This window comes from Poromitra crassiceps, assembly GCF_964638095.1.
Source record: "Poromitra crassiceps genome assembly, chromosome: 2".
Taxonomy (NCBI): Eukaryota; Metazoa; Chordata; class Actinopteri; order Beryciformes; family Melamphaidae; genus Poromitra; species Poromitra crassiceps.
In genome coordinates, this window is record NC_139624.1 from 61,949,084 (window position 1) to 61,973,092 (window position 24,009).

General features: G+C 45.7%; 1 protein-coding gene across 1 annotated transcript in view; it reads left to right on the forward strand.

Moving 5' to 3' along the window:
* LOC310797806 (adiponectin receptor protein 2-like) overlaps nucleotides 1–24,009 on the forward strand; it is a 130,871-nt gene that overhangs the window by 101,240 nt on the left and 5,622 nt on the right. The window contains exons 3-7 of the mRNA XM_083660241.1: nucleotides 2,374–2,520; nucleotides 8,861–9,032; nucleotides 13,625–13,811; nucleotides 22,656–22,843; nucleotides 23,672–23,874. Coding sequence (XP_083516367.1) covers nucleotides 2,374–2,520; nucleotides 8,861–9,032; nucleotides 13,625–13,811; nucleotides 22,656–22,843; nucleotides 23,672–23,874 — 897 coding nt within the window. The remainder of the gene's footprint in view (nucleotides 1–2,373; nucleotides 2,521–8,860; nucleotides 9,033–13,624; nucleotides 13,812–22,655; nucleotides 22,844–23,671; nucleotides 23,875–24,009) is intronic.

A 24,009-nucleotide genomic window follows, 5' to 3' on the forward strand; every position in this document is an offset into this window, starting at 1 on the left:
TCTCTCTCTCTCCTCCCCCCCTCTGTCTTCTCTCTCTCTCTCCTCCTCCCCTGTGTCTTCTCTCTCTCGCCCCCTCCTCTGTCTTCTCCTCTCTCTCGCCCCCTCTCCTCTGTCTTCTCCTCTCTCTCTCCTCCTCCCCTCTGTCTTCTCTCTCTCGCCCCCTCCCCTCTGTCTTCTCCTCTCTCTCGCCCCCTCCCCTCTGTCTTCTCCTCTCTCCTCCCCTCTGTCTTCTCTCTCTCGTCCCCTCCCCTCTGTCTCCCTCCCTCTCTCTCGCTCCCTCCCCTCTGTCTTCTCTCTCTCTCTCTCCTCCCCTCTGTCTTCTCTCTCTCTCCTCCTCCCCTGTGTCTTCTCTCTCTCGCCCCCTCTCCTCTGTCTTCTCCTCTCTCTCGCCCCCTCCCCTCTGTCTTCTCTCTCTCTCCTCCTCCCCTCTGTCTTCTCTCTCTCTCTCCTCCTCCCCTCTGTCTTCTCTCTCTCGCCCCCTCCCCTCTGTCTTCTCCTCTCTCTCTCCTCCCCTCTGTCTTCTCTCTCTCGTCCCCTCCCCTCTGTCTCCCTCTCTCTCTCCTCCTCCCCTCTGTCTTCTCTCTCTCGCCCCCTCCCCTCTCTCTTCTCCTCTCTCTCTCCTCCCCTCTGTCTTCTCTCTCTCGTCCCCTCCCCTCTGTCTCCCTCTCTCTCGCTCCCTCCCCTCTGTCTTCTCTCTCTCTCTCTCCTCCCCTGTGTCTTCTCTCTCTCTCCTCCTCTCCTCTGTCTTCTCTCTCTCTCTCCTCCTCCCCTGTGTCTTCTCTCTCTCGCCCCCTCTCCTCTGTCTTCTCCTCTCTCTCGCCCCCTCCCCTCTGTCTTCTCTCTCTCTCCTCCCCTCTGTCTTCTCTCTCTCTCTCCTCCTCCCCTCTGTCTTCTCTCTCTCGCCCCCTCCCCTCTGTCTTCTCCTCTCTCTCGCCCCCTCCCCTTTGTCTTCTCCTCTCTCTCTCCTCCCCTCTGTCTTCTCTCCCCCCCCATGTGTCTTCTCTCTCTCGCCCCCTCTCCTCTGTCTTCTCCTCTCTCTCGCCTCCTCCCCTCTGTCTTCTCTCTCTCTCGCCTCCTCCCCTCTGTCTTCTCTCTCTCGCCCCCTCTCCTCTGTCTTCTCCTCTCTCTCTCCTCCTCCGCTCTGTCTTCTCTCTCTCTCTCCTCCTCCCCTCTGTCTTCTCTCTCTCTTGCCCCCTCCCCTCTGTCTTCTCCTCTCTCTCTCCTCCCCTCTGTCTTCTCTCTCTCGCCCCCTCCCCTCTGTCTTCTCTCTCTCGCCCCCTCCCCTCTGTCTTCTCTCTCTCGCCCCCTCCCCTCTGTCTTCTCTCTCTCGCCCCCTCCCCTCTGTCTTCTCTCTCTCGCCCCCTCCCCTGTGTTTTCTCCTCTCTCTCGCCCCCTCCCCTCTGTCTTCTCTCTCTCGCCCCCTCCCCTGTGTTTTCTCCTCTCTCCCCCCCTCCCCTCTGTCTTCTCTCTCTTGCCCCCTCCCCTCTGTCTTCTCCTCTCTCCCCCCTCCCCTCTGTCTTCTCCTCTCTCTCGCCCCCTCCCCTGTGTCTTCTCTCTCTCTCCCCCCCTCCCCTCTGTCTTCTCTCTCTCGCCCCCTCCCCTCTGTCTTCTCTCTCTCGCCCCCTCCCCTCTGTCTTCTCTCTCTCGCCCCCTCCCCTGTGTCTTCTCCTCTCTCTCGCCCCCTCCCCTCTGTCTCCCTCTCTCCTGTGGTGTAGTCAAATGAACAGAAGGCACATCTTTCCTAATCGCTTCCTCACAGCAGAACATGACCCTTGTGTGTGTGTGTGTGTGTTTCTTGTGTGTGTGTGTGTGTGTGTGTGTGTGTGTGTGTGCGTGCGTGCGTGCCTGTGTGTGACCCTATGCTCCCTTCAGTAGAACAAGACATTGGCTTTTGTCCTACTAACCTAGTGTTCTAAATTTTAAGTTTCTCACTTGGTTAACATTGCGCAGTTAAATTAGTTATACCATCTATTATTATTAGTAGTAGTATACTCTCTAGTATCTGTATACTCATAAATGCATAAATCACCATACAGCATTTTGATTTATGGTGATAATTCCAGGGTATGCGTTTTCTGACAATCATAAAAAAGGTTTGGATTTGTATGTGGTCAACTATCACTGTATGGCAATAGGTCATGCAGACTAATGAGTGGAGGAGGTAGAAAAGGAAAAGTTCTTATTTGGGATCAATTATCTTACAACTCTCCACTCAATGCTATCTAATAAAGCAGAAATGCCCAAAAAAGAGAGAGAATCTGTTTTATGTTATTGGATTTATATTAATTTCACTAGAGCGAAAACATCCTGGGCGTCAAAAGACCAGTGGTCCTCTCAACACCCTTTCCTAACTGTGCGGCCGTTTGTTTTCAGAACGTCCCAGAGAGCGATGAGAGGGGGAGGAGAAAACCTGAGGAGGATGGAGGAGGGAGAGAAGGAGAGAAGGATGAAAAGGAGGAGGAGACTCCGCTGCTGCCATCTCCCACTGCCATGGAGAGGATGGAAGAGTTCGTACACAAGGTACGCGCACACACACACACGCGCGCGCACACACATACATACACACAGACACACGCACACACGTGCACACACACACATGCAATGTTACAGTTCGGGTCTCTAAGTAAGTTATCCTTTATTTATCCCCATGGGGAAATTCATCCTCTGCATTTGACCCATCCTCTACTAGGAACCTTCCTACTAGAACTAGGACTCCAGTTATTTTTGCCATTGCCTTGGTCAGGGGCACTGACAGGAGTATTAACTCTAACATACATGTCTTTGATCGTGGGAGGTAACCGGAGCACCCGGAGAAAACCCACACGAACACGGGAGAGAACATGCAAACTCCACACAGAAAGGACCTGGGACGGGCCGGGTTTCGAACCCGGGACCTTCTTGCTGTGAGGCAACAGTGCTAACCACTGAGCCACCACGCCTCTGAATGTGTTTCTCTAATCAATAATCATATCAATTAAGCATTGTTATCGTTTCAGGGTTATTATCGGCACATCTCAAAGACCGGAGCCATAAACAAATGAATGCTGTTAGGACCGTTGTGAGTTTAGCATGAGCATCAGCGTGTTTTGCAAAGAGGACAGACTCGCCACTGTAACCCTCTCGGCGTTGATGGACCTCCGTGGTCGTCCGCTAATGACTTGCACGTGGTGTGGGCGGGGCCCTCTGGGCAGATGGCCTGCTCACCTGGACAGCACCGTTGTTTCTTTGCTGAACGGGCTCCAGCGTGCACTAGGCATGGGTCAATTTCAGGTTTTAGCGGTCCGGTCCGGTGTTCCAGCCAGAACCGGTTTGATTCCATGCATAATGTCTGAACCGACATTCTTCATTATACTGGTAAATTGGTAACTGGTAACTGGCAGCACCGTGAGTTTTGGGGTGAAGTCAGATGAAAATATAACGGTAAACGGGTCAGTGCTACAGTGTAGGAAGGCATGCAGGCTGCAATCGCCACCTGGTTAAAGACATGGTGCTCTTCAAAACTGTGGAAAAGGAGTCTTAAATCCATGTTTCTGATGATCGACCAATAATCCACCAGGTTAAAAGTATTTCTCTAAAGTTGCATCATCCAACAAACTGAGAAAAACGAGGTTCAATTTTGATGAGGTCCATAACTTCGCGCTGACGGACATGTGGTCAAATATGAAGTCATTGAGAATTGCCGAGAAGAAAATGTGGATCTAGCTGTCAGTGAAGTAAGTTGGAGTGTTCAACTTCCGTATATATGATCTTTGTGTGCAACACGCAACCATGCACGCGACATAGGAGAACGCTAGGATTGGTCGTGGGGGGGGTTGGTTTCCCCCGTTTTGGGCGTGGTTTCTGAATGATCACGCGCTCCGCAGTGTCTCTATGAGCCAAGATGTTGATGCTCTGCTGTGAAATGTCCTAAATACATGGGGAAGAATCAGCTCAGCGTCAAGCAGCACAAAGTTCATCAAACCACTACAGCAATGGCTTCCTTTTAATCATTTAGATTGCCACAAACGCCCCCATGTTTACATCCAAAATGGGCTTGTCAGGTCTTTTATTTTCTTTTGTTTTGCGCAACAAACGATGGTGAAAAGGCAGTTTGTGAGCAGAAGTGAAGAGGTAGAACAACTGCTTGTAACATGACACCGTATAAACTCAAGAGTAGCTTGAAATAATACGTGCACACACACACACACACACACACACACACACACACACACACACACACACACACAGTATGCTTAAATTGCTGCCAGCAGGTTGCAAATTAGGGAAATTAATCACTGGAGAGGCACTGTCAACAGCTTCTCTCTCTCTCTCTCTCTCTCTCTCTCTCTCTCTCTCCATCTTGCACTTCTTGGACCCCAGGAAGACTAGCTTTGGACCCAGGCAGGAAGTCTAGCTGTCATCTAGGCGGCAGCTAATGGCGATCCTTTTTAATCAACTAAACTAAACTTCTCTCTTTTCTCTTTCTATATATCTCTCCACTTTCTTCACCCCCGTGTCTCTCTCTCTCTCTCCATCAAGGGTATGAGTTGTATCGGACTTCGCTTTATTTATTTACACCACTGACTGGTAGTGGACCCAATAGTGTCAATTTGACACCTGCTGCAATACACATACGCAGACATGCACATGCACACATGGACATATACACTCTCAATCATTCAGATTGCTGCTGCTAGAGTTCTAACAAAGACTAAGAAAGCTGATCATATCACTCCAGTTCTTAAGTCCTTACACTGGTTGCCAGTGTGTCATAGAATAGATTGTAAAATACTGTTATTAGTCTATAAATCACTTAATGGCCTAGGCCCAAAATACATAGCTGAATTGCTCCCACGCTACGAACCGTCTAGAACTCTTAGGTCAACAGGGTCCAGCTTATTAACTATCCCTAGGATCAAATCAAATCATGGGAAGGCTGCATTTACCCACTATGCTTCTGCTAGCTGGAACAAATTGCCTGAAGACCTCAGATCTGCCCCAACCTTACTTACTTTTAAAAATAGACTAAAGACTTTTATGTTTACCGTCGCTTTTAACTGCTGACAGCTACTATGCAAACCCAATGAGCCCTCTATAAGTTTTTAGCTCTTTCTGCAACTGCTGCGCCTGTTGCTTAATGCACTTTTTATACTCTTTTTTTAAAGTTTTGTTGTGATACTTTTAAATGTCCATTTTAATAATAATAATAATAATAAATTCAATTTATATAGCACACTTTAAAATCCAAGGGCTTCACAAGGTGCTTTACAGATGCATGATAAAAACAATCAAGCAATCAAACAGGGAAAAATAAAAAATAAAAATATATAAAGAAACAGCTACTAAAAGAATAAAAAGATAAAAACATAAAAACATAACACGTAACACATAACACGTCTTCTTTTCTTTTCTTTTCCTGTCAACCATTTTATGTGAAGCACTTTGAATTGCCTCTGTGTATGAAATGTGCTATACAAATAAACTTGACTTGACTTGACTTCTCTCTAGCTCTCTCTCACGCACACACACACACGCACACACACACACACACACACACACACACACACACACACACACACAGGCGTCCTGTTGCCGGGACACTGGGTCAGTAGGATACACAACCTGCTGTATCTCCTCCTGTCTCATGTTTATAAATACGCTTGATCTGCTGCTGCTCATAATACACAATTTGTTGATGATGTTGAGCTAGTTTACAGTTTAAAGTTGTTTTATTCACTGTGAAACTATTTAGCAGGAACAGTTTAGGGAGGGAGCTGGACATTAGAAAGTTAAAATAATAGAGTGACGATATTCAAATTAGGGATGGGCATTTGAAGTCATTTCAATATTCAAGTACTCTCCTTTTAATTATGAACGAGTAACCAGGTACTTGCAAAAAATAAAATAAAAGACCGTGTGGAAACAAGCGGAACCAACGTTTGGCTATGGTAAACAGTTAATTTCGTAGGTTATAGGCCTGTACGATCTATTACTCTAATGATAGCGTACGGATAGTCTGCTGTGTAGGGGCTGTTTGGAGCCTGGCGCCCTTTTTGTGAGGAGCGACCAACCGTGATTATGTAATCGGACATTAGCTTAGCAGCTGTTAGCCTAGCTCAGTAACTACGTTTACGTTAATCAGCTGGTTAGCATTTCTAACTTAGTAGATAAAACAGTGTTGTTGAACAACCAAAGGCTTACCAGATATTTCCAATACGTGCCCGGTATAATCCATACTGCTTTATGATCATTGTTACAGTGATGTAGTAATTACATCGTCCTATTTCTTCAGCGGCTGGCACTTTCCCCATATTTGGTATTGCTTGCAAACGTTATGGGAAACGCACGGCAGTGGAGGCTAGTAATGTTAGTAAACTAGTGCAACGTTTTGAATGAGTTTGATCAGGCCTGCTTTATGGAGAAGCGTGCATCTGTCTCGTTTGCACCGGGGATTTCCCCCCTGCCTTGTTGGATTCCCATCAAATAAAATAGAAACAGGAGTACCTGAACGGCTGAAACGTTACTCGAATACTAACGTTAGCCGAGTACTCTTGCCCATCCCAAATTCAAATATGGTCTCATAAAAAACAGAGAAAATAGCTTTATTATGGATTGAATTGATTGTATGTTCACACTATAGATCGGATGATTTTTGACTAACTTTGTATAGATACAGTCGGTCTGTGTGGGAACGCCCACAAAATGTTACTATGGCTGGCGCGCGAATAGGGTAAAAAAAAAACATATATCTCAATGGCCTGACTCACCAAAGGACCGTCCTGCGGCTCTACACTACAGGATTGTGGATTCTAGAGCAGGTACATAGACGTCTGTTCAGATGTGCGTTTACTGCTGTGGTTGAATCACCGATCCTGTCTGCCTGGGCTGGGCTACCAGCTAAATGCTAACCAGTGTTGGGCACGTTACTTTAAAAAAGTAATATATTACATATTACTCGTTACTATTTTCAAAAGTAATATTATTACTTTACTTATTACTCCATGCCAAAAGTAATTCGTTACATACTCTTTATATTACTTTTTCCGTTACATTCCACACAAATGGCAATAGGCCTTTTTCACTGCAGCGATTTTGTGTCTAAAAGGCAGGAGGTAACACAGGTGCACCAAGATGTTAATTAGGGGTTCCAACTTCCAGTCCATTTAGGTGTTCCAGTGCCAGAGCCCTAATTAGTTAGTTGGTTGCACCTGTGTATACTCTGTCTTCTAGACACAAATGGCCGTTGTGAAAAAGGCCCATAGCGTTTTTCTCATCAAAATGCAGACTTTGCCGTGCGAATGTGTGAACTAGGTCTATTATGTGCCGTTCCATTTAAACTAATCGCTTTGCCAGAGCACAGCTTCCTACAGAGATGCTTGATGAAGAGCACACCTGGCTCAAAGTGATGACAAGATGCAATCTTTTAAACAGCTTCTGTTTTATAGAATGCAGTATAATGCACTGCTACATCTTTGCGTAACAAGTTTGTGTCACAAATAACGTTAGCTCTGCAACATTAACATTAACCTGACAATAATAACAGCAATGTTTGATGTCCACCAGCTTGTGAGTTTTTACGTTATCTCTGTATTTTAACAGTTTTCCAGTTTCTGTTGTGCTGTCCTCTCGTCTCGTAACGTTAACGTTAGGAAGTTTGAGCTCGTGTTTTTCACAGTGGAAAGAGTGTTAGTAGCCTACCTGTCCTGGACACCGTTTACATTTGACTTTGATGTTCGTGTCACCTTTCTTCCCGACAAAAACAAAGTCATGGGAATATATCCAGCCACAGATTTTCCTCCTTGGCTCAGCAGGGCAGAGAGGGAGGTGTGGCTGCCTGTTGGTGCTCTGAATGTGCTCTGCGGTGACGTCACCTTGTTTTGGAGGCGTTAAAGCCATGCTGCTTGTGATCAGTGAATGCCGACTGCGTGTCGTTTTGCAGCGCAGCGGCATCACAGAATGGACTCAACAAAAGATGTAAGGAGTCGTTTTATTTTGAAGTAACGGTAATATTATTACTTATATTCTATTAGTAATTCGTTACACTACTCGTTACTTGGAAAAGTAATATTATTACAGTAACGAGTAACTAGTAACTTGTTACTTCACAACACTGATGCTAACTATGTTGAATGGGGAGAACGGGAGGATTTACCCCACCCTGGCCACGCCCCCAGCCAGCTACCCCAGCGTCTATGACAAGACATTGACTCTATCTATTCCTCAGCCGTTTCATGCAAACAGCACATCCTGTTTACAACAAGCGGGAAAGACTCTTCTTCAGATGAAGAGAGGCTAGTTTGTGATGTTGCTCTCACACCCTGTCCACTTCCCGTCACCCGTGTGCCTTCATTAACCAATCAGATGTTACTCTAACACCCTGTCCTCTTCCTATGTGCCTTCATTAACCAATCAGATGTTGCTCTAACACCCTGTCCTCTTCCTATGTGCCTTCATTAACCAATCAGATGTTGCTCTAACACCCTGTCCTCTTCCTATGTGCCTTCATTAACCAATCAGATGTTACTCTAACACCCTGTCCTCTTGTTATGTGCCTTCATTAACCAATCAGATGTTGCTCTAACACCCTGTCCTCTTCCTATGTGCCTTCATTAACCAATCAGATGTTGCTCTAACACCCTGTCCTCTTCCTATGTGCCTTCATTAACCAATCAGATGTTACTCTAACACCCTGTCCTCTTCCTATGTGCCTTCATTAACCAATCAGATGTTACTCTAACACCCTGTCCTCTTCCTATGTGCCTTCATTAACCATTCAGATGTTACTCTAACACCCTGTCCTCTTCCTATGTGCCTTCATTAACCAATCAGATGTTACTCTAACACCCTGTCCTGTTCCCATGTGCCTTCATTAACCAATCAGATGTGGGACGGCCGGTGGCGCGTCTTCCCCCATGACATGCTCCCTGATTGGCTGAAAGACAACGACTACCTGCTTCACGGCCACAGGCCTCCAATGCCCTCGTTCCGCGCCTGCTTCAAGAGCATCTTCAGAATCCACACTGAGACAGGAAACATCTGGACACACCTGCTAGGTAGGACACGCGCACACACACACACACACACACACACACACACACACACACACACTACAGTACAGTGTTGTAGTCGAGTCCGACTTGACTCGAGTCATTTTCAGAACTCAACTTGGACTTGAGCACTGATGACTCAGACTTCGACTTGGATTTGGACTCGAGCATCTATGCATTCGGACTCGGAAGTTGGAGACAAGGAGCCCTATCGTCGCAAAAGCGGTAATTTAGCGTTTGCGCTGGTTTTGCGCTTGTTTAATGCCGCACGCAATGCAAATTGGGGGCGTACACAAGCGCATGCCTGTTATAATTGTACTGGACATGCTTAGGGTATGCGTGCCAGGCGTTTCGGTGCAAAAATGTGGGGACAGATGGCATTCTCCTATCATGTGTGCAATTACTTTGCGCTAAGAGCTTTGAAAAGCACCTCTTATGCGCAGGTGCCGTGAACAATTCTGCACCACCACAGAGAATTGCATCCCCACCATATTTCAGTGCTGTTTTAACTTAGAAAACAGGGAGGTCATCTTGCCGAGAGTGCTGTATCTTTTTCAGTCCTTGCCATTGGAAATATCGGATCAACAATTTCAAGAATGGGACAAAATTATATCGAGATTCATTTGGCAAGGGCGTAGAGCTAGAATCAGATATCGGAGTTTACAGTTAGCCAAAAATAAGGGTGGAGTCGCACTCCCGTGTCTGAGAGATTATTATACGGCAGCCCAGATAAGACCTCTGGCATGCTGGTGTAACTCAGAATACTCTGCAAGGTGGAAGGAGATTGAGATGGCTAGGACAGAGGGATACCCAATTCAAGCGGTTTTGGGTGTAAAGGAATGGAGGAGTGACCTAATGGAATTGGGGAATCCCTGGATTAGTTTGTCACTCAAACTGTGGAACAAGGCAATTGTACAATGCCAATTGAATGAAGCTGTTAGAGTCTTGAGGTGGGGGGCGTTTGACCCAGAATTCACTCCCAGTAGAGTGGATGCGAGATTTAGGGGTTGGACGGATAAGGGCTTAACAGCTTACTGTACCTTTATTGAACAAGGATCCATGAAAAGTTTCAGAAATCTGAAGATGCAACATGACCTGACTGATGAAGATTTTTTTAGGTTTTTCCAAATTCGGCATCATATAGAACAGCTACTGAGGGAAAATAAAGAAAAATTAAAGGACAATATTTTTTTACAAGTTTTTACAGAGGCATACGTCTCTTGCTCGAGTCAAAAAACCATCTCAAGACTCTACGGGGGCTTGCAACAAACAAAGGAAGGTACAGGATATGTAAGACATAAATGGGAAAGGGATGGAGACATATATATAACTGATGAAGAGTGGGAGAATTTGTGTGTGTTACAGTGGAGGACTTCAAGTTCAGCCTCATGGAGAGAATTCTGTTGGAAGGGCCTTATGAGATTCTTTATTACACCGGTACAGTCAAGACATTATACCAACTCCTCCATGTGCTGGAGACAGTGTGGGTCATCAGAAGCGAGCCATTATCATGTGTTTTGGTCTTGTCCGGTATTAGTCAGATTCTGGGAGGAGATACATGGGGTGATGGAAAAGGTGTTTCATGGGGGAATTCCATTTAAAATGGAAACGATGTACTTGGGTGCCCTATCATCAGAAAATGCTTCTTCTCCGGATGGGTACTTATTCAGGATTCTGAGTGCAGCGGGCAGGAAAGCAATTACTAGAAGGTGGCTAAGACCGGACAGACCAACAGTAGATGAATGGATTGATATAATTTACGAAATATATAAAATGGAGAGAATTACTTTTTCAATTAGACTGCAACAGGACAAGTTCATGAAAAGATGGGAAAGCTGGTTAATGTACATCATAAATATTAGACCATCATTTGTGTAAACTGTAATAGTGTTTGTTTTTTCTGTCTGTTTGCTGGTTTGTTTTTATTTCATCTCCCCATAAGATAAGGGGTTAGAGTAGTATGAAGGCACACCCCATTGCTCGGGTTCGAGCACTATAAAAGTGTGGATTATGGATGTAAGTTATTGACATAGGATAGGAAATTGGGGATTAATGGTCAGTAACAGTACATAAGTTTAAGAAAGATAACATCATTATTGGAATTGACATCGGAATGATTGGGTAGGATGGTTGTATATGGTTGTGCATGATGAAAAGATGGATACAATGATGAAAATGTGTGAAATGTATAATGGACCTGATAATTCTATAATAAAAAGAGAATTTCAAAAAAAAAAAGAAAACAGGGAGGTCACGTCTACCCAGACAATTATATCATTTTTAAACAGGTACGTTTCTGTATAAATCATTACAATAAGCTCCCGTGAGGTGGGGATGCACTTAGCAGCGGCCGGGCGGGGGTGCAAAACTCGGCATAACACCTGGACACTTGCGCATGGTGGACTGCTATCGTTAAGGCACGCAAACAGGTGCGCAAGCAAGCGCAAATAGGGGATGTCTCCTGTACCAAGATAGGGCCCAAAGACTCTGACTTATTTTGATAAAGACTTTTTGTTTTTGTTGTAATAGGCCCTAATATTGTTAGCAATATTGATACTGCTGGGCTTGACATTAACTTTTTGGGGCACTTGTCGTTGGACAAGTAAATTTGCCTTTCACTTGTCCAAGCGCAAAAGTCACTTGTCTGTGTAAAAATGAATAATTTCACAATAATTTATTTTTTTCATTTTGTTTGCGAAGGGGGGTTTTCTCTGACAGTAGGAAACAGTTGAAGACTATTTGCCTCCTCGTCAGTCATTTAAAATGTAAATGAACTTATCAAACAGAATTTTCACAATTCACTCAGTTCTTCTGATAAATTTGGTGTCATGTTTCACAAAGCAGAATGAAAAATGCTAAAATGGGCCACCAAATATACTTGGTTGGCCGTTAATATACCTGGGCGGCCCACCCAATTAAAGTCTGTGTGGGAAACACTGGACTTTTAAGTTGTCCGGTGGGGCAAGTACATTTCTGTCCACTTGTCCTACGAAAAGAATCCACTTGACGCGAACAACAGGACAAGCCTTAGGCTGCTTTCACACTGGGAACGATTGCTTTCGTTCTGTTCCGTTCCGCACGCGGGAACGATTGCCCCCCCTCCCCTCTCCCCCGCTGGTCAGATTTCACATTACAACATTTCTTCCCCGCTCGGAAACGGAACAGTGTGCACTTGCGTCATCAACTATGCCTGGAGTTTATCCTTGTTGTCTATGTGGTTCGGAACGGGTGGCGTTCACACTCGCAAGTGTTCCTTGCCAGGGCACGCCAAAGCACTCCCCAGACCACCTTTTAAAGTGGATGTTCTGAAACTGGGGTCAATTTGGGGACAAGTGTACTCGGGAACGGTACCTGGGTGCCAGTGTGAAAGCACCCTTAATGTGGAGGCCTGTACTGTGACATGATTCACTTTGGTGTAAGGGCAGGCACGTGTGGATTCACGCTCATGTTCAGGAGGCTAACTCCGGACTCGGACTCAGGTAATGGGGACTTCACTCAGACTCTTCTTTGGTGACTTGGACTTGGACTAGGACTTGAACACTCGAGACTCGACTCGAGACTTGAGATATAGTGACTTGACTACAACACTGCTACAATACAAACACTGTAGTCTTGTGCAGTGTTTTGTTTCATTTTGCTATGTTATTATGTTGCGATGTATATATTGTACTGTATGGTTTTATATGCATATGTGTTGGACTTGGACCCCAGTGAGAATAACTGTAGCATTTGCTGCAGCTAATAGAGATCCTAATAAACTAAACTAAACACACATGCAAGTGAAACAAAGTTTCAGCTCAGACTGAGATGAGTGGTGGCTATTTGAATGAGGCGATATTAAATAACTAGCGTGATTTTGCTTCTCTATCTGTGTGTTCTGTTTCTCTAATGTATTTATCTATTGCTTCTTGTTTTTCATGTGGAAGCAGGCGTGGTCAAATAACAAATTCTTATGCAGAATGTCAGACTGTCGGGCAGATGAGCTCTTATTAGCATTGCTGTGTCTGTGTGTCACCAGCTGAGCCGGAGGAGGAGACAAAAAGCTCCTTCAAACGTAATCCAACAAATTCCAGCGTGTTAAGTTTGAGTGAGAGCTTTGGAATTTGTTGTTTAATTTTGGTCTCCATCCAGTTTTGAAATAGAAGCTCTCACCTCTCTACAATTTGTTCAAGCCAAAGCACCATTTTCCTTCTATCACTGAAGAGCTTATTAGAGCTATTTTCAGAATCAGCTCTGCTGCCACCTAGTGGTATAGGAGAGGTGTGTGTGTGTGTGTGTGTGTGTGGGGGGGGGGGGGGGGTCAGTGGAGGTGAATACTGTTGAGGCTATTTGTCTACAGCATTTAGGACTATTGTTCTGCTATTTGGTTTGTTCCTCACACAAACTATTTCAGACACTGATTGGATTTTGATGGAACTTGATACATGGAGAAATGATACATCTCATCATTACTACACTCCAGTTTTAGAAATTATGCTTATTGGTCTACAAAGGGCTACAATTGCAGGTTAAAACAAGTGTTGTATTGTATGTATGTCTCTCTGCCTCAATCTCTCTCCCCACCCCTCTGTCTTTCTCTCTCCCTCTCTCTCCCCCAGGTTGTCTGTTCTTCCTGTGTCTGGGGTTGATGTACATGTTCCGGCCCAACACGTTTTTCGTGGCTCCGGTTCAGGAGAAGGTGGTGCTTGGGATGTTCTTCTTGGGAGCCATCCTCTGCCTCTCCTTCTCCTGGCTCTTCCACACCGTCTACTGCCACTCTGAGGGCGTGTCCAGAGTCTTTTCAAAGTATGATGACATGGACCACACACACGCACACACACATGCACACGCAGTCAGGTACTCTGTATTTATACGTAGATAAACTGACACACACTGTCCCTTTTTTGAGGCCAGGATTGAAAAAGGAATGTTTTCTAATAGATAATTACATCTTACATCTTACAATAGATAATAACACGTTTCAAACAGATTTGATTGCAGGATGATGTTTTCCTTGTTGTGTTTGTGAGGGCCAGATTTCATAGTATTCAATATTTTATTTCATTTTTTACCCCTAAAATAAGATTTTACATCAGTAATGTAGCTACAACACTGATCAGATCAAATTATAGACTATAAATCTCTCTCTCTCTCTCTCTCTCTGTATATATATACAGTATATATATATATACACATTATATATATATATATATATATACATTATATATATATACATATACCGTAATTTCCGCACTATAAGCCGCACCGGAGTATAAGCCGCAGCAGCAAAATTGCCTGTTTGTTACATATATAAGCCGCACCGGACTATAAGCCGCAGGTGTTTTAATGTTTTTTTTTTTTTTTATTGTGTTTTAATGTTTAATTACCATATGTAAGGGTTCATGCACAGAGGGGATTGTCGGGAAAGAGATGGCTGTTTGAGGAAGCTCCCATTTATTAACATTTCAACAAAACAACATAACACAACACCACCTGTGTTTTTTTTTTTACAGTGCACACAGTGTCCGCGGTGTGGTGAAAAGAGGGCAAGAGAGGAAATTAAAACAGAAGTGGATTTATAGTTAGAAAGAGTGCTAAAAAAGAGAGATTTTTTTTTTTTTTTTTTTTTTTTCTGAAAAAATCCATAGATAAGCCGCACCGTTATATAAGCCGCAGGGCCAAAAAACGGGGAAAAAGCCGCGGCTTATAGTCCGAAATTTACGGTATATATATATAGAGAGGGAGCCCGTGGGGCTCCCTCTTGTCCTGTATTTGTGGACATCACTTACTATACCTTGCCTATTTATTTTTGGGGTACAAAATATCTTCAAATCAAACACGTATTTGATTTTAAGGTGTACACCAACACACAACATCATCCTGCAATGAAATATGTTTGACAACTTTGATAGTATATACGTTTTTCATTAAAGAACAAAACATTTTTAACACTTACCATACTGATTTTTAATTATATATCCTTCAGACTTTTCCCACTATAACAACCTTTCCCATTAACAATGCCGCTGCCTGCTACAGCCAACAGGCTCGTCAACGCTTTTCCGCGCTGGCCCTATGCTAGGTTTTGACCTAGCCTTGTGTGGTAACTTTTCAAAGTCAGTTTTAAAGTCATATAGACCTATAGACTTTAGACCCATCGCTAAAAATATGGAAAGAGAATGGAGATTAAGGGCTCTATCTTCCCACCGGCGATAATTTTGCGTCAGCGCCCGTTTTGCGCTGGAATAGCACCGCGCAACACCCTAATTGTGGGCCTGTCGGTCCGCTGCGCTTCACGTCATCTCAGCGCAAACCTCCATAGGCGTGTTTATGCCCATAAAGGATTCACAAGGTGAGATCACTCCCCTTAACTCACCGCCATCACGTCACCAGCTTCTTTCTTGCTGAGAGCAAGCAGAGAAACAGAGAGGTGAGAGAGAGAGGGGGGAGAGAGAGAGAATGAGAGAGGGAAGAGAGAGAGGGCCGCCGCGCAATTACGCAGTGATGTCCCAAAGCGTGCGCTTACTGTAATTAGACGTTTCGTTCATATAGGCTATAACATAGGCCTACACATCTAAAAACATTTGTTTCTTTAATAGGGTAGGAATGTGTGAGATTTTACTTCTAGCCTATTTCAATAGCCTGTGTCAGAATTGTCCACTCTGGTTAAGCCATTGACTGCGGTCACGCCATCCGCGCTGTGGAGAAGCTGGTCTTGCATGCGTGCAATTGCCGGGAAAGAGGTTACTGTACTAGGGTAGGGTGGGGAGAGGCAGCTTGGCACAACACCGTCACAACTTTCTCAAAAGCAATCATCACCTCCGACTCCTATCCTCCCCTCCCCTCCTCTTAATCCATGTCACCAACGCGGACTCATGGATTCCTCAGATCATCCTCATGGAACTCCCAATCTTGTTACCCCTTTTTTCACCTAGCTAATTAACTAGTATTCTCTAAACCTACGAACACTTAAAGACTACATTTTCTATTTCTTTTTGAACTCTACTTTTTAGATTTTCAACTCCCTTCGCTGATCTTAGGATAATTTAAAAACTACATTTTTATATCCCTTCTGTTGGACTCCTTTTTACATTTTCAATTTTCTGTTCTCTTGTAAATTTTATTTCCATAATAAACCATTCACAGAGTTTCATTATCGGAAACTCTGTACATGGTTTAGCCCGGCATCTCTCGGCCTGTCTCGGAGGGGAGTCCCCGGATGGGGGTCCGTTGCTGTGGCCTGGGTGGGCCCGTCCCCCGCGTGGCCTGCTCTCAGACCTGTTCTCAGTCACTATGCTGGTGGCTGGGGGGGCGGGTCGCGTGGGGGCTGGGTCCGCCCGGGCCGCAGCAGCACAACGACCTCACAAGGTTCCTCCTCAGCCAAGTCACTGAGGCAATCCATGTGGCGATCCATGTGTGGATTGCCACCATATGGTGGAAAGGTTTTCTTGCGTTCACTGGGGGTGAGGGGACGCCGCTGTGTCCCGGCCTGGCCTTCCCTCCCACACCTTATGTGGGCGGGGGGCGGGGCGGGGGGCATCGGTGCTCTTCATCACTGGTCGAGGGCTGCCGGTTGGTTTAGAACAGCTTAGGTAGGCGATAGATTAGCTACAGCCTAAGGCTGACCTGTTATAGTGTTCAGGCAAAGATCAGACTAGAGCAGAGTAGGATAGGCCAGATTAGGCTGTAGATTAGCTAGATACTATGTCCCAGTTAGCTCTGGTTAATGCTTAGAGTAGTCAGTTGTCTGATCTTCTCCCCCCCCCCTCTCTTTCTCTTTCCCCCTTCCCCCGCTTCTTCCCTTCTTCCCCCTTCCTGTTCTCCCCTCTCCCACATTTCCCACTCCCCCCCCACCTCCTCTCTTTCCATGCTCTTTCCTCCCCCACATCCCACCGCCCCCCCCTCCCTTCTCCTGCTCTCTCCTCCTTCTCCCCCCCTCTGCTCCTTCTCCTCTTCTCCCCTATTTTCCTGAATCCCTGCCACTTCCTGCTCTCCCCTCTCTCACATTCCCCCTGCTCTCCTTCCCCTGCACCCTCCCACCTCTCCTTCTCTGTCCTCTCTGTCCTCTCCCCTCTCTCACATTCCCCCTGCTCTCCTTCCCCTGCACCCTCCCACCTCTCCTTCTCTGCCTCTCTCCTCCTCTCTGTCCTCTCCCCTCTCTCACATTCCCCCTGCTCTCCTTCCCCTGCACCCTCCCACCTCTCCTTCTCTGTTCTCTCCTCCTCCACATTTCCCATTTTCTCCCCACCCTCGCCCTAATCCGGGCCCGTATCCTACTCCCTCCCCCAACCCTAGACCCTACCTCTACCCTGGCTCTCCCTCCCCTGCACCCTCCCACCTCTCCTTCCCTGTTCCCTCCTCCTCCACATTTCCCATTTTCTCCCCACCTCCTCCCTCTCACATTCCCCCTGCTCTCCCTCCCCTGCACCCTCCCACCTCTCCTTCTCTGTTCTCTCCTCCTCTCTGTCCTCTCCCCTCTCTCACATTCCCCCTGCTCTCCTTCCCCTGCACCCTCCCACCTCTCCTTCTCTGTTCTCTCCTCTTCTCTGTCCTCTCCCCTCTCTTACATTCCCCCTGCTCTCCTTCCCCTGCACCCTCCCACCTCTCCTTCTCTGTTCTCTCCTCCTCTCTGTCCTCTCCCCTCTCTCACATTCCCCCTGCTCTCCTTCCCCTGCACCCTCCCACCTCTCCTTCTCTGTTCTCTCCTCCTCCACATTTCCCATTTTCTCCCCACCCTCGCCCTAATCCGGGCCCGTATCCTACCCCCTCCCCTCCCCCAACCCTAGACCCTACCTCTACCCTGGCTCTCCCTCCCCTGCACCCTCCCATCTCTCCTTCTCTGTTCCCTCCTCCTCCACATTTCCCATTTCCTCCCCACCTCCTCCCTCTCACATTCCCCCTGCTCTGCCTCCCCTGTACCCTCCCACCTCTCCTTCTCTGTTCTCTCCTCCTCTCTGTCCTCTCCCCTCTCTCACATTCCCCCTGCTCTCCTTCCCCTGCACCCTCCCACCTCTCCTTCTCTGTTCTCTCCTCCTCTCTGTCCTCTCCTCCCTCTCACATTCCCCCTGCTGGCTCTCCCTCCCCTGCACCCTCATCTCTCCTCCTCTGTTCTCTCCTCCTCCACATTTCCTATTTTCTCCCCACCTCCCCCCTCTCCTCCCTCACATCCCCCCGCTCTCCCTCCCTCCTCCACTCTCCTGCTTTCTCCTCTTCCCGGTGTTCTTCCTCTTCCCCCCTTCCCCCACTACTCTAAAGCATAGTACACATTTTACGCCAAAGCATGGCACCCACTCTATCCCCTCCAATATTCCGCCACTATTTAAAGCATGGCATAGCATGGCAATATTCCGCCACTATTTAAAGCATGGCACCCATGCTCTTAGTATTTCGCCACTATTCAAAGCATGGCACCCACTCTTCCCTAAAGCAAGGCACCCATAAGCTCTATATGTGAACATGTGCTTATTTGGCAAAAGGACTCACTACTAAAGGCTTGCAGCCAATTAAATTAGGCATAGTTTGGTTGCTTAGAAATTGACATATGTCCGTTTGCAAGATGTGCGTCTATATTTCTCATTCTCTCCCCACCTCCTCCCTCCCCCTGCTCTCTTCTCCCCCACACCCCCCCCCCTTCCCCTCTCCTGCTCTCTCCTCTTGCTCCTTCCCCACCTCCTATACCCTCCAACATCTCCCATTCCCTCCCCACCCCATCACTCTCTCACATTCCCCCTGCTCTTCCCCCTTCTAATGCTCTCTCCTCTGCTCTCTCTTCATTTCTATATTTTCTATATTATCAATTGTTCAAATGTTATCTTTATTCTGTATATTCTTGTTACTGTTGTGTCAGCTAGAATCAGCTAGACATACTTTCTGTGAAGCCCTCTGAGACATGCTTGTGAATTAGGGCTATATAAATAAACTTGACTTGACTTGACTTGACAATCTACTGTTACCTCATACCACAAACCTGTATGGCCGGGAATTATGTAGCCTAATAAAACCATGACAAACAAATTCTCATTTTTAAATCAAGGTGTGTTTTTTCTGCAAAGCTATAGTTGAAAATCAACGTGGCATTCCGAGGAGAGAAGAGTGTGTGCAGGCGCGAGTGGAGAGTGACATCCATGCCGTGCTTAAATGGATCCAAGCAAGGATTTCCTGCACTGCACGGAGATGTGGAGACTGTCTGCGCTCAGGCGTACGTCTGCGTTTGCGCTAAGACCAGCTATTTCCTGGCGTTAAAATTGAGAGCACCCAAGGCGATTTTTTTCTAACACATTGCGCTGGAACGCCTATTTTGGAACGGGCAACTCCCAAACCTCTCTTTGCGCTCGGCACATACCGACGGTATCTTCCCCACAGCGCTAAATGACACTTGCGCGAGACACATGATAGGCTAGAGGCCCACCGACACGCCTGGGTCACGCCTACACCTGTGTCATCACAGCGCAAAACTGGACGGTGGAGGCAGACGATACCTTAGACGCTGGGAAGATAGCAATAAGAGGCGCGCAAACGCAGCGCAAACGATAGCGCCGTACAACGATAGGGCCCTAAGTGTCTTATTTTAAATCACTCTTAACATAATAATTTAGAAACTTGCTTTCACTTATCACTATCATATTTTATTGTTGTTTATTTCTTCTCATTCTTTGCAGTTTTTTGTGTTAACTGGTGTTTGTTGGTGTGTGCTTTTGTAATATTATCATTACTACAGTATACTTAGATTTCTCCATCAAGTGTATATATAGTTATTAGTCTGGTTATTAATCTGGTTGGTTGACTACAATGTGCTTTATTGCTTAACATGCAATCCGAAGGTCTAACCGAAAGACCGAAAGCTCAGCTAATAAATGTGAGCCTTTGGATTATTTTATTTTCATGATGTACTCATTGCTTCCAGCACCTTAACAAAGACTAAGCCGGGTGAAGTGGTAGTTTTCTCCTGCATTAACATGCTTCTTTGCCATGGAAGTAGAAATGAAACACTTTGAAAATTTCACATCACAATTATAGTGACCAAAATTATCACACTGACAGTTATCAGTATTATCATGGTATTGTTAAAATATTCTTTAAAGGGACCATATTATGCATTTCTTAATTTTGTATCATTATTATTAATTAATACACAGGACAAGATGTTACTATCCCTTGTGCCAAAAAAAAAAAAAAATATATATATATATATTGTAACAACATATATATGTTGTTACAATCTTGGATGGTCATATTAAAATATGTGAAAGTAAATAAATAAATAGGTGAAAGTGTTTTAATGTTACCCCCATGAACCCCCCCTCCCTCACATGAAGTCTCGTAGACAAGAGCACATGGATTTGTGCGAGAACATAGTTCTAGTGACGTCAGGTTACCATGGTGATAACAAGCCTAGCCCGGGCCGGCAGTGCGCGCGCGCCATAGCCTTCACCCGCCCCCCTGCCCCTCCCTTCCCTGTTCTGACTGCTCCAGTACACTGCCGAATTGTCAACCTAACCCGCGTCACCAGGCGCTCTCCAACCTGGCTGTCTACAACAGTAGTCTCATGGAATAACGGATTTCAGACCGCAAAAACAAGGAGACGACTTGGAAGTGAGCCAAGATGTAGGACTGAAGATAAGTTCTGAAAATATGTGTCTCATTCCAGCATCGGTTGTACCTAGCAGCTAGGAAGCGGTAACGTTACTTACCGCCGGCTGGGTAACGTTAGCACTTGCTATTAGCCTAGCAGCACAGCTGCCTTTCATAGACATGAACAACCGATGAATGACGAAGGCACACATTTTCAGAACTTGTAACGTTAGTCCAACTTGCTGACTTCTCCAAGTCCTCATTTTGGTTTGGTCTGTGTAGCCTTTGCTAGGAGAGGCACACTATAGTCACAAGCATTTGGGAAGTTAGCTAACTAGCTACATTAGCTGTTGTGTTGTGGCTTGAATGTGACGACAATAGTGTGAAGCTCCCCGGGCAGGGCGGGGAGCTGTAAAACAATTATATAAACGAGCAAGGGATTGTCAAAACGAATTTGACCATCGATAACAAACGTGACTTGGGCGTAACAAGCAAGGCTATCAATTGATATATCAACATCCCCCTAGCTATCTATCCCCTAGCTCCGCTCGGCCCGGGCTGTGCCGGGACATTTCCTTCGGCGGCTAGCCGAGCAGGGCATCACGTACCGCGGCCAAACACAAAAACTCCTCGCGCTGCCCTCCTGGAGTATTTTCCGGAGGGTGGGGGTTCAGGGACAGGACCTAAAACAGAGCGTTTCAGACAGAGGCTGAACTGAAGGGGGCAGTGAGAGCCAGTACAAGATAAACAATGAGTTTTTTCAACTATGAATGATGCAATAAGTTACTCTACTGGAGGCCAACAATAAAATAATAATACATTATATTAGCAAAATATGGGCCCTTTAAACAATTTCATATTGAAAACTCAGAGCCAAAAAGTATAGATAAACACACAGGGAAATAATTTCACCAAGGCTGCGCACCTGTGTCTGTGAGCCTGTTGCTAAGTAGTTGATGGACAGTATTTACCGTGTTCGATTAACATGCTTTTATTTTATTTATTTTTTATAATTATACAAATTAATAAAAAAATTAAACCGTTATTTCAGGAATTTGCCAGGAATTTTATCACCGTTTATCATTAAACTGGTAATCATTTCTTCCCTACATGGAGTTAGAGGACAATATTGTCCAAGCTCCACGATAATTGAGTTTATCACATTTTTACATTTATATTTTGACGGAGAAAATTTAAGTTCCATTCATTTATATTTCATATTCAATAAGCTATAATTACAAATAGTTATTGGTATTAGTTATCATCATAAACTGCACACACATAGGTAAAAGCAGATTTCACCCTCTGCCCACAGTAACATGTCATGTCACACGTGGCTGACCTTGCTTGGCTCCAGCCTCTGCTGCAGCTAATAGCATGTATGCTAATAACACGTGTGCTCCACAGTACAGATTCCCCTCTCCTCTCTGCCTATAAAGATTTATGACAATTGTTACATCTTCACTGCATCTATGACCCTCTGTACTCTATAGACGGTTTTCACCAGAGCGCAACCCCACAGCACTTCCTTTTTCTCAGCATTCGGCAAACTGCAGAAATATTCACTCGACATCGTTACTTTTGTTTTCGCTGCTCAGCTGTATAGACGGTTTTCACAGAATGGTCAGTCCTGCACTTGAATGTTTTTTTTTCTTTTATGTCCATAGCAAACACTGCAACAGGAAGTGAGTGGGGGTTCAATTTAGAATGTTTTTGTTGTCAAGTTAAAACCGTCTATACATCATGTATACTGAGATGATGGCTTCATTCAATATTTGGTCATCGTTTTCATATTGGCTGGAAATGCTGTTGTTCATGCGGATGAAGAATGATGATTATTGCTACAAATCCCATTCTATGACATATTTTTATATAATAGCTACATTTTTATTGTGATATTGACTCCAAGGTATGACTTAGTCTTTTTGCTGCACCTGTCAACAATGTCTCCTGTTGTGACTAATCCTCTAATCTGTGTGTGTGTGTGTGTGTGTGTGTGTGTGTGTGTGTGTGTGTGTGTGTGTGTGTGTGTGTGTGTGTGTGTGTGTGTGTGTGTGTGTTTGTGTTTGTTTGTGACAGGCTGGACTACAGCGGGATAGCCTTCCTGATCATGGGCTCGTTCGTCCCCTGGCTGTACTACTCCTTCTACTGCTCCCCTCAGCCCTGCTTCATCTACCTGATAGTGGTGTGCGTGCTGGGACTGGCGGCCATCTTTGTCTCTCAGTGCGACTTCTTCGCCACACCGCAGTACAGAGGAGTCAGAGCAGGTACAGATACGCAGTGCAGGACTGTGTGTGTGTGTGTGTGTGTGTGTGTGTGTGGGACATTAACCCCTTACACATACAGGCGACGGTTGACCGTCGGCAATGTCTGGTCCATCAGTGAGTGTCTGTCGCCCTAGTCCTCGCGGTGTGTCCCGCAGCATTGACTCTAGTCGGCTAGTTGTCGGCAGCTTTTTCGGTGAGAGAAATCCCTCTGGTTGGCTGGTCAGCTGGTAGCTAAGAAGTGCAGCAGAAAGGAGGGCACGCCACACCCAAAACATTCTTATTTTCCAACTTCATCTCATCTGATCATTCCAATACACGAATATTTTCACGACGATGTGCCTTCGGGAAAACCTCTTAAGCCTGTCGCTTTATATCACCCATTTAGTGTGGTTTCTCCTTATTTTTTTGCATCCGCCTTTTCCTTCAAGCAAAATACCAGGCAAGGGCTGAGAACGCCAATGCCATTTGCAACTTTTTATCAGACATATTCTCGATGAGAAGTAGCTATATTAGGAAACCGTTTAAGTGGTGAGCGAAATGGTAGGCAAACGCTGCTTTGTTTCATGTACAGTATCTGGTTTGTATATGCGCAGTCCTACTGTAGGTCTCAGGCAGGCGCAGAACGTACGTGCTAGTCAACTGTCGGCTGTAGTCTTTGCGGTGTGATCAAATGCTACTCTGATGCGTTCCAGCCAGTGTTTCCTTGTTCAATTCCATGTAGTATTAAAACGTTTTAAATGTGGACTTTTTGAAACCTGCAGATATCTTGTTACTGTTGACTTGTTTCACTTAAAGTAGTAACCCAACCCCCCCCCCCCCTTTCTCCAGGTGTATTTGTGGGTCTGGGTCTGAGCGGTGTGGTGCCCACGCTGCACTTCGTCATCAGCGACGACCAGAGCGACGTGATCCGAGCGCTGACCCTGGGTCAGATGGGCTGGCTGGTGCTCATGGCCACGCTCTACATCACCGGGGCCTGTCTGTACGCTGCACGCATCCCCGAGAGGTTCTTCCCCGGCAAGTGTGACATCTGGGTAGGTGTCACACACAGTAGTGAAAAGAAAGACAGACACATATTCACCTTATGCAGCCCCGCCCACTTGACCCATTGTGTCACGACTTCCTGTTCAAAACGCCGGCTGTTTTATGCACTCAAACTAGTCTGACTC